Here is an 11,573-nt window from a genome sequence, read left to right as displayed (position 1 = left end):
CGTGAGGTGTTAATCGCTTCTCGTTACCCCACGTACACTACACGATGCACGATGAAGGCCAAAATCGGGCCGATCACCAAATTGGTCGCACGACTCAAAAATCGGCTCAAAATGGGCCAAAAATCGCACAGTGTGAGCCCAGCATTAGACCAGCAATGTTTGTTCATCTCAGAGAAAGAAAAAAAGGCTGCAAAAGTACAGGGAGGAATGGGAAAAGGAAAACACCTATACACGAAGCACATGAAGAACACGAGGGGCGTGAAAGCTCGGGGAACCCTTAACCAATTTTTGTCCACCAGGCCACGGCAGAAGCAGATATGGTAAACACTGGTTTGTTTGTTTTTAAACCCTCTGGTTAAGGTTAAAATGGGAATGTGCAGTGAATATCAGCGCTTTGTGGCCAGAAGTGTGATAATATAATTTATTTTGTGTAATAAACAACTGCATGGTAATCATGGGAACAAGTGGGTTTACAAACGGGAGCAAAAGCTGAAATAATGCCTCTACTGAAGCCAATTGCACTAAATGCACTAAATGTGCACTGTTACAAGAATGTTTTTCTTTTTATTGTTTTCTATTAATTTATATAATCTTAAGTTAAGCAGGACAGAGTTCTTTTAAAGAAAGATTTACTTTTTTTCTCAAAAGTTAAGCATGACAGGCTTCTGTTTAAGAAAGAGACCTGTTTTATTGTGTAAATGTTGTCATTTTGAGCTAAAAGTAAATGGCTAAATGATTTTTGTTTCCCATGTGTTGATATCACAAAGAATACGCATCTACTTAAATCAAATTCAAGTCAAATGGTTAAAAAAATAATAATTTCACACACAAAAAAAGAGCTAAAAAATTCACCACACTGGGAAGGGTGAAGACAACTGGGTCGCCCGGCCCTGGCCACGAGGTGTCCCTTATTTATTCCTCAGGGAGTTGGCAACCCTACAGTGTAGGGACTAATTAAGTAACGCGTTACAGTAACTACGTTATTATTGTGGTAACGAGCACGGTAACTAGTTATTATGCCAAAACCAGGAACACGTTACTCGTTACTGGGATTTAGATAGGGTCGTTACTCGTTACTTCGTGTGGCGGCATCGTGGAGCTTCCACAGATTCAGTAACATTAGCAAGTGTTGGAGGCAGCAGGTGGAGGAGAGAAAGGGGAGGCAGGAGGAAAAGAGACCCGAGGCAGTGAACTGAACTTCAGGTAAGAAGTTATGACCTGCAGTCTGTCTGGGTCAGATATAAACCAAGTTTAGGTGGAGTTTATTTTCATTGTGCTGACTTTTTCGTACTGCGTACTAGCTAGCATGATGGAGTTTCTGTACAGCTGGGTGGTGCTATGAAGTTACTGATAGTGAACTTTGTTTTATTCATAAGGTTATTTAGTAGAGTTGCCAACCGTCCCCTAAAAAATGGAATCGTCTCGTATTCAGAGACAATATTACGAGTTTCGTATTGAGGTGAAAAGGAACAGTTTGTCCCGAACTTCAGCTACAATGAAAAAGACACAAAGCTGGATTTATTCTGTGTCTTTGCTGCACAGCTGCCTCTTCTTCTCTCATTCTCTCCTCTCTCTCTCCTGTTTCTACTTCAGTCATAAAACTGATCAATAATCAGCTGATCGGCTCTCTTGTTTGTTTATCACTTTGCGCCAGAAAGAGGAAACCAGCGGATGTCACGCTAAACAACAGCAGCACGTTTAAGCTTGATCAGCTGTTGTTAGAATTTATTTAATATTAGTTTCTAGTATCAGCTGATGTTTGCTGGAGCCACAGCTGCAAAAAAGCTGCTGGTCATGATGGTTTGGACATGTGGTGAGAGGGAAACATGAAGATGAAACCAGGAGATGTCCTTACTGAATCATCAGAGCTGAACAGGTGATGGAGAAACAGGTTTACCTTTTAGGTGACATGGATGAGTTGAATTTATGAACTGTTTCTTTCCAGTCCAGCCCTGCATGCAGCTCATCTGCAGTCTGGTGTTACCTACATCTTCCTATTCAGAAGGCAGAATTTCCGAGTTCTGAGTACAATCGAAGCACCACAACTGCAGTTTTTGTGTTGGATGTAAAAAGCGCACATGACGCTGTGATGTAGGCTAGAATCATGGCAGCGGTCAACGACGGTCCAGGCGTGGGATTTCTCTCGTGGAAATATGCACATTATCTTTTCCTTACTATTGGTAGGTGGCACAGAGCACTGTGGCAAGTAAGCAAGCTAGAAGACTGGCAGTGCTGGGTATCCAGTTATGGAAGCAACACATTAACAAGAGAAGTCTGAGTAAAACCAAAGTTACTCTCCCTAGTTACTAGTTACTTTGAAAGTAACGAGTAACTTGAAGCAACTGAGTTACTTTTGATAGAAGTAACTAGTAATGTAACTAAGTTACTCATTTAAAGTAACTTACCCAACACTGATAAACAGTTTGATCAACATTTATGATGTAAAGGAGTTGGAGTGTAAAACGATGAAAGAGGAATGTTTTTACCATATTTACCACTTTATTTCTAAAGCACTTTAAAAACAACAATAGCAAATATAAAAGACAAACACAGAGCAGAAGGTAAAAGAAGCACTAAGTGATGTTTCAATGTTGTGTTGGGACAGAGGAGGCTTGAACTTTGACGCTTCAACTGGAAAAAGCAGGATTTTCCCACAGGACTCACATGAGGATGAAACTGTAGAGAAGGATCCAGTTTCACAGCTAAGTTAATGGATTTCTCATATGGAGCCAGAAAGGGACGCTCGATGCAGGGGGGGCTGCTAGTGCAACTGGGTATAAACAACATGACTTCTGCCTTATTCTCATTAAACTTCAACCGATTTAGTGCAATCTGCTGACGTCAATGATGCAGTCAAGGACAGGCTGGACAGAGGATGCACCAGTGCTTCAGTGGAAAACACACTTGAAAGTTGTTTGCATAACAATGAAAGGAAACATTGTGTCTCAGAAAAATAGTGCCACTTATGCCCAAGCTGTAGCTCATGTGGTGATTCTTCGTACTCTTTTCAAAGGTTTTATTATTTGCTCTTAAAGCTCTCCATGGTTTGGCTTCAGGTTACTGCTTAGCCTGCACCTCCCACTCGAACTCTCCTCCAGTCAGGTGCTTTTATTAGTTCCACGCTCCCAGTTCAAAGGCGACAGATCTGAAAACTCTGCATCACCAATTTTCACACTGACATCAGATAAACCAGAAGCTGAAACAGGATCCAGAGTGGGCCCACGTTCCTGAGTGGGACCACTTACAGATTGAAATAGATTAAGAGTCCACTATATCTCCTTCACCAGTGGCTTCAAACTAACATGGATATTAAAGTCCCAACAATTTAACCATAATTTCACCCGAGAGACAGAAGTCAGTTAAAAAGTCCCTATTAAATGTTGGTGAACTATCACACAAAGCAGCGCAGGAGAGTGACTTGAAAAGGTTTCATTCAAAGCAGCAGAAAGAGACGGGAGGCGACGATTGTTTACGGGCAGAGTTCAGAGGCTTGACCTCCACCACGACCCGCGGACTAAGGCTGGACTCACCAGGAGACATCCAGGTGTCAGTGACGCAAAGTAAATCCAGTCCAAGGGACGTGAAGAACAAAAGTACTGTTTGTGACTAACCTGGCGTTTAGCAGACACTATTGTTCTGGCTCTGTTTGTTTGTTTGTTTACACAGTTTGTTTGTAAATGCTTTAAAATAACAGTATGTCACATGTTACATGGCATGGGCACATGTTGTCCAAGAGGGGAGGAGCTGGATCTGACTGATGTAAAGGAGGAGTAGAGGGGATTGTTTTATTACGAGCATCTTACTGTTTGAAACACATGAAGTATTATTGTTATCAGTGACTTTATGTCGTGAATAAGAAGAAATGACTTTCACTTTTGCAGAAACCAAGCCAGGAAGTGGTCTGTGCAAACCAGGAACCATTGCTTTGTTTGGTAACGTGGTGTACAGCGATCTACTCAACGAGCACTTGTGGCACTTTGGGCTTCCCGTCATCACCAGACTGGTCAGTTTTTTTCACTTCCTGTTTAATCTTTTTCTTCTTCCTGTTTACTGTGAGCTGTTCCTGCTTATTTGAATCTGTGCTTGAAGTCCAGGTGTCGAAATGTACTCACCACATAGCAGCTGTAAAACCTCTAACATAATTACACACACACACACACACACACACACACACATACACACACACACACACGCACACACACACACACACACACACACACACACACACACACACATATACACACACACACACACACACACACACACACAATCCGTTGTTGTTGACATTTGATGAGCCTGTGTGGCGCTCCATGGCCTTTGGGAGCTTTTCTTTGGATTGAGCTTGTTTATTAATTTGTTGTCTGAAGTCAGCTCCACCTGCTACACAGCTCACGGTCTTTTGGAGGTGTGTGGGAAATTACTGAGGACCTTTTATGTCGTAGAGACGGCTTTTGCACTTGTGTGCTGGGGAGGTGGCAGCACAAGGGCAGGAAATGACTTAACAGACGGGTAAAGAGGGCCAGCTCTGTCCTGGCCCGTCCCCTAGATGCTAAAGAGAAGGTGGGTGAGAGGAGGATGTTAGCCAAGCTAATGTCCATTATAGGCACCACCCTCACCCCCTGCATGAGTGTGTGGAGGCCCTGAGCAGCTCCTTCAGCCGTCGACTGCTAAAGCCACAGTGCAGGACTATCGTAGGCCCTTCATCCTGACAGCAGTCAAACCTTATAACACCCACATGTGCATTATTATCACTCCTGCTGCTCTTTATGTACATATAAAAAATAAATATATCTTGGTGTATTTTTTTGTACATAGTAACCATCTGTACATGATATAGTTAGAACATGATTGAGAGTTATTTGTTGTTGTTTGTTGCCAGCATGTCACACGTTTCATTTCATTTACTGTGTTCTTATGGATTCACTAGCTTACCTTAGCTTGTAGCCGACTCAGTTCAGTTTTATTTATATAGCGCCAAATCACAACAGCAGTCGCCTCAAGGCGCTTTATGTTGTACAGTAGATCCTACAATAATAGCTACAGAGAAAAACCCAACAATCATATGACCCCCTATGAGCAGCACTTTGGCGACAGTGGGAAGGAAAAACTCCCTTTTAACAGGAAGAAACCTCCAGCAGAACCAGGCTCAGGGAGGGGCGGGGCCATCTGCTGTGATTGGTTGGGGTGAGAGAAGGAAGACAGGATAAAGACATGCTGTGGAAGAGAGACAGAGGTTAATAACAGATATGATTCAATACAGAGAGGTCTGTTAATACATAGTGAGTGAGAAAGGTGACTGGAAAGGAAAAACTCAATGCATCATGGGAATCCCCGGCAGCCTACATCTATTGCAGCATAACTAAGGGAGGATTCAGGGTCACCTGGTCCAGCCCTAACTATATGCTTTAGCAAAAAGGAAAGTTTGAAGCCTAATCTTGAAAGTAGAGATAGTGTCTGTCTCCTGAATCCAAACTGGAAGCTGGTTCCACAGAAGAGGGGCCTGAAAACTGAAGGCTCTGCCTCCCATTCTACTTTTAAATACTCTAGGAACAACAAGTAGGCCTGCAGAGCGAGAGCCAAGTGCTCTAATAGGGTGATATGGTACTACAAGGTCATTAAGATAAGATGGGGCCTGATTATTTAAGACACAGGCATCAAACTCCAGGCCTCGAGGGCCGGTGTCCTGCAGATTTTAGATGTGTCCTTGATCCAACACAGATGATTTAAACGGCTAAATCACCTCCTCAACATGTCTTGAAGTTCTCCAGAGGCCTGGTAATGAACTAATCCTTTGATTCAGGTGTGTTCTCCCAGGGTGAGATCTAAAACCTGCAGGACACCAGCCCTCGAGCCCTGGAGTTGGCAAAGCCTGATTTAAGACCTTGTATGTGAGGAGCAGGATTTTGAATTCTGGATTTAACAGGAAGCCAAAACAGGAGAAATCTGCTCTGAAACAGCAGTCTTACATATTTGTTTAATATGTGCGTTGAAGGACATGTCCTGGTCAAAAATGACTCCAAGGTTCCTCACAGTGTTACTGGAGGCCAAGGTAATGCCATCCAGAGTAAGAATCTGGTTAGATACCATATTTCTAAGCTTTTCAGCGCCGAGTACAATGACCTCAGTTTTATCTGAGTTAAGAAGCAGAAAGTTAGTGGCCATCCAAGTCTTTATGTCTTTAAGACATTCCTGCAGTTTAACTCATTGGTGTGTGTTATCTGGCTTCATAGACAGATAGATTCGCTAGCAGCATGGCCTCTTCACCTGTCCCTCCTGCACTTTCCTGCTCTTTGTGCAGATGTTTTAAGGGAGTTTTTCCTTCCCACTGTCACCAAAGTGCTGCTCATAGGGGGTCATATGATTGTAGGGTCTACCTTACAATATAAAGCGCCTTGAGGTGACTGTTGTTGAGATTTGGCGCTGTATAAATAAAATTGAATTGAATTGTGGTCTAACAGCGCAATTATTGTTTCGTGCAAAAACCTCACTTGGTGCACAAAATTACAGGCTGCTTGTGCCTCACGGTGCTACAATGTAATTGTTTCATAGTTTTGCGGGACTTGCAGCGGTCTCCATATTATGGTCGCATTCCAGAAAGTACATGTTACTAACAGTGTACTTGTTTCATTGTTTCCTGCAAAAACCTGACTTGTTGCCTGCTAAATGCATGTAAGTAAATGTATTCATGGGTTAGTGTTACCTTAAACTGAACTGAGTTGAATTGTATTTTTTGTGCATTGGAGCCACTGCATGATCCTAACAGAGGGTGAATGGGCATCCCAGGAAGTAAGAACAAAGGGAGTCGAACGCCCATCGGATTGCCAAACACAGTTTTTCCACTGTGCTATATCGTGTCTCCTGGTCTGACATCTTCCGGCTGAAGTACACAATGGGGCAGTTGACCCCCTCTTACAGGCTTGGACAAAACGGCCCCCAGGTCTCTGCAGGAAGAAAGGGAGGGAAAGTCAGGAGTGTGGAGCAGGGGTTCCCCACAGAGATCTCTTAACTTGGACAAATGCTGCCTGGCACTCTCCCATCCACTGGTCAGCTTTGGGACACCCTGTTGGGTGAGGTCAGTTAAGGTCTTATCAGCACGGCAAAGTTTGACAGCCAACCAGTCCAAAGAAGTGCCGCAGCCATGCTCTTTAGCATGTCTGTTAGCTTGTTCTGATAACAGCAGAGTGAAATCGTTGACCTTAACCTTGCATGTTTGTGCATTTTGTTAAAGAAAAATAATTTTATTTTAAACTGTTTTTAATCTATAGTTTTATTCATACCACCCTTTTTGAATTTCACCATTTTGCCCCCATCTCCTTTGTTCAACCCAGACACCTCACATTACTTTCCCTCATCCTGTGGACCTTTTAAGGGAACATAACAGTAATATGCTGTATTATCAATAACAGAAGAGAATCTTTGTAAGCTTTCTCTTTCAAGTCCTTATTGAAAGCTTTAGTTATCATACATACCTGTGTGTTGTTGCTAGTCTTTCTGTTATCTCTGTTGCTCCATAATGAGCATATAGTGGTAAAGGTTTAACAGTGTTGCTGAGACCTGTATGGGAAACCCTGTGGAGATGCTGCTCATCTCATCTAATAGTACACGAGTAGAAATTTGTAGCTGGATAATTTACGGTTTATTGAACACGTTCCAAATGTTGCTGTTTAAAAGCTGAAAACTAGAAAACTTGTAACATGGTTTTATTTATAAGAAAATCAGTAAAAATAAGTGTTAGCTGAGCGGCATTAGCATTTTAGATAAACAACTTTACCTTGTCGATGAACGTGCTCACACTGAGCACAGGTACCACATGATTGTTTTTGTAACTAAATCCAACAGGTGTAACACCAATAATGCCACATAATCCTGGCCCACATTGTCTCAATAGTTCTGTCACATAGCATTCTCATTCTACAAGAGTTCCTGCAAACTAGTGATGTGTCGGTCGCGAACGAAACGGCTCTTAGAGCCGACTCTTTGACGTGAATGACGCGAGCCGCCGTGTTTTTTTTCTTTCTCTCACCCTCTCACTCTCTCTCTCGCACTTTTTTCCGCTTCACTCAGCACGCGAGCCTTGTGCTTTGCGCTGGGAGGAGGGGGGGGGGGGGGGCGGTAGTTACACTCAGTAGCACAGGAACAGAGCGGGAGGGAGAGAGAGAGAGCCAGGGACAACAACGTCACATTAGAAAGGTATAGTAATCATCCACAACTATTTTCAGTTGCAGATGATAAAGGATTCAGAAAGTTTATTCATGCAGGTCCATATGACAGAGAATATGCATCTTCTTCTTGTTTTCATATTTTAATTTATATTTAATTGTGTTGTGGTTTGCAGTGTTTTGTGTTGTTTCACTTTAAATTTGTTTAAAAGGAAAAAGCTGAAAATTTAAATAGTTAAAAGTTGAAATGTGAATAGTTGGTTTTTGTATCATGTGATTTATTTATTACATTTTATGTGGAGTGAATAAATAAAAGTATATTTACAGTGGCCCCTACAGACAAAACACGTACAAACTTCAAAACATGTAAAAACTCCAAAACATGTAAAAACACAACAGAAGTGCTCCAGGATGCTAGGGGGCAGTGTTGAGCTTTTGTTACCTCGTGGCTAAACAGGCCAGCAAGTACCAACGACCGGATTTGGTGTGTGGTAGTAACAGGTAAATGAACATTTCTTTGAAATTATTTGAATATATATGAGTGCTTGTGTATAAATACACAAACCATACACACATGCTTTCAACTGTGTAATTTCAGTGATCTAGGAAGCTGTTTTGGAAGTTCAGTTAACGCTAGAAATGTGTTTTGGAGTTTGTACGTGTTTTGTCTCTACGGGCCACCGTATATATTTATATGTAAACATATATAAATAAAACCACTTTCTTTTACATTAGTAATTCCTTTTGTTCATAATTTTATATTGTTGTTAATAATAAATGAATTAAAGCAACAAAACAACCTGAAGAGCCGTTTGGGAGCCGAAAATCCCATCACTACTGCAAAAGATGACAACATAAGAACTCCAATCTGAAGTTAAGTTCCTGAATAATCTGTGGAATTTAGCATCATTCCACTGATTATTCAGGAATGTCTGATCCTAAAATTTGAATTCAAATAAATGTTGTAGTCTTAGCTAAGAAACTCTCATGTGATGTGCAAATACAACACAGGCCACTTAAGCCTAACGTTAGCTTAAATAATGTTTAGCTCCTGACAGCTCCTTGAGTCAGGAGGCCAAGCTTCCCACGTCTAATCTGCTGACGAGAAGTAACCGCGATCATGTTTATGCAGGTTTTTGTGTGTCAGAGACCTGAGTCAGAGATGAGAAGGAAGAGGACGTCACTTTACCCACACGCTGGTCATGTTGTGACCACTGCAGTTTCCCTTCTTTGGTGAAGAAGACTGGCCACTATATTCAGGATGGTGATGCAGCATGGTAGCTTCCACAGACCTCGGCCAGCTCCTCTGTGTTTTTGATGGAAGTTTTTGAGAACACATCAGTTTGTTGGAAAATGTGGTTACACAGTAACCAGTGTATATTTATTAGTACAACATTATTTTTCACCTATTAAATAACCTCAAAGAAACAGAATCTACAGCGTTCTTACTAATGTAATGCTGTGACAGCATTCACAGTCAGAGTCAGAAAAAAGAGCAAACAGTAGTGGAGCCAAAGTCACCTGCTGAGTTCTTCCAGGTAAAAGATACCTGTGTGTGTGCAGCTGGCAACACGTCAGTCTGAGGGTTAGACAGACGCCTGCAGGCAGCCTGAAACTGGAACTCCGAGCAGGACGAGGAGGCTCCTGGATTACAGTCTCACACACTCGTTTGACTTCAAATGTCTTACTGTTTCAATAAAAACAAATTCTATTATACATTTTATAATAACATCATGTTATTGACTGTGAGCAAAAACATCTGTTTCATATGATTATATTTGAAATCTCCCGTTTTTGAAATCAGTCACAAATACAGATTAAGACAAGAAATTCATCCCCAGAGTTGAGACGTTAACCAACACATGAAAAGCATGTTGAGCTGAGCTGAAACAGATGTTAGACTGATGTGGTGCAGAGGTGGTCGTGGTTACTCACCCCATCGTCCAGAGTCGCCTGGATGACCTCTGTGTTGAGTCAAACTGCTTTCATATCCGTCGAACATTTCACGGACTTCCTAAATACAAACTTTGATATTAACACAACCACCTTAACCAGCTCTACTCTGAGTTGTGCTTCTCTGGTACTCTGCAGACTTTCTTGTCAAACACCTCTGTATCTGCTTGGTTGGCCAGCAGGTGCTCGTCTGTCTGGAGCTCAGAATCCCACAGGACCTCATCCCTGCTGTTCTCGAACACTGTCAGCAGTGTCTCCCAGCAGGAATGGGGGACGTCTAATCCATATGCAGCAGAGATGTTCCTGCACACTGTCCCAGCAGGAAATAGACTTTCTAAAATCCAGCATCTCAAGTATGGCAAGTAGGAAGAATGTTAATGGAAGATGTTTTTTGAATGGTATTACTGGCGAAAAACAAAAGAAGGCCGCCGGCGTCGTGGCTGTCAGTCAGTTTGCACTGACACAGCTGTCGCGTGTACAGATGTGCAAACAGCCTCATTTAAAGCAAAGTATTAGGACAAATAGCTTTTTATGTGTGAGTATAAGTACACTCATATGATACATCTCAGCACTTTCATCATAAAGACTTCATGGACGGTTGAGGTGAAGCACTCGTTTATTTACTGTAAATATAGAAATGTCTTATTTTTAAATGTGGGAACGTTTGATTGATAATTAAAGGATTTGGACAATTTGGCTGGGTAAAAAAAACATGGGAAGCAAAGCGACGCTGAAAGTCCTTCATAAAGAATATGGACCGAACGTGTGTGTGCATTTGTGCGAACGTGTGCATTTGTATGTTGTTAAATACAAACACAATGACAGCAGCAGTGCTGCCACGTGTGTGACAGACAGAGAGGAGATCCAGATCAAATCTGCGTTCATGTTTGTCGTTTTGTCTTGTTATAAAGTATTTGAAATTTTAGAAAACAAACACAACGTTTTCAGAAATATTTGTGGGAGTTTTCTTGTCTGTTTTGTACTACTTGAACACTAAAGTGTCCCTCATGTCAGTTTGAGACCCCTGCTCTGTACAGACCAGCATTCAGACATCATCGCTTTGTGTGATTGCTAATAACTGTACGGGGCGCTGAACCCACACACCTGCATTTACTTCTGAATTTGTGATTTAAATTATTGAAATGTTTCATTTTCTGATACAAAACTCGTCTTTGTTCATTTTCAAACATCCATATAACATATTGTTGCAAAGCTGCAGTAACGTCTATCTTAGTGAATGTCGGAATAACAGGAGGATCATTCGTAAGCAGCCTTTTTCCTGTTTCTCAGTCTGGAAGTGTGAGGTGCAGTTTGAGTTCAGTCACAGTGCAGAGAGGTGCAGGAGGCAGGGCGCTGTGAATATTACCTGTGCTGTTAGCACAGTGACGCAGTCACACATCACACACACTTTGTGCTGAGGGGACGTCGGGCTGAAGCCCGCTCAGTGTGCCTGGAGGAAAG

At 42.0% G+C, this 11,573-nt stretch overlaps 1 protein-coding gene across 3 annotated transcripts in view; it reads left to right on the top strand.

Annotated features, from left to right (window-relative positions):
• The window catches only part of rbfox3a (RNA binding fox-1 homolog 3a), a 518,942-nt gene that overhangs the window by 315,756 nt on the left and 191,613 nt on the right, over positions 1 to 11,573 (top strand). For all 3 annotated transcript variants that reach the window (XM_085171379.1, XM_085171377.1, XM_085171380.1), the window contains exon 4: positions 3,882 to 4,003. In XM_085171379.1, coding sequence (XP_085027505.1) covers positions 3,882 to 4,003 — 122 coding nt within the window. The remainder of the gene's footprint in view (positions 1 to 3,881; positions 4,004 to 11,573) is intronic.

The sequence above is a fragment of the Neolamprologus multifasciatus genome, chromosome 8, assembly GCF_963576455.1.
Source record: "Neolamprologus multifasciatus chromosome 8, fNeoMul1.2, whole genome shotgun sequence".
NCBI lineage: Eukaryota > Metazoa > Chordata > Actinopteri > Cichliformes > Cichlidae > Neolamprologus > Neolamprologus multifasciatus.
This window is presented reverse-complemented; position numbering and strand designations above follow the sequence as displayed.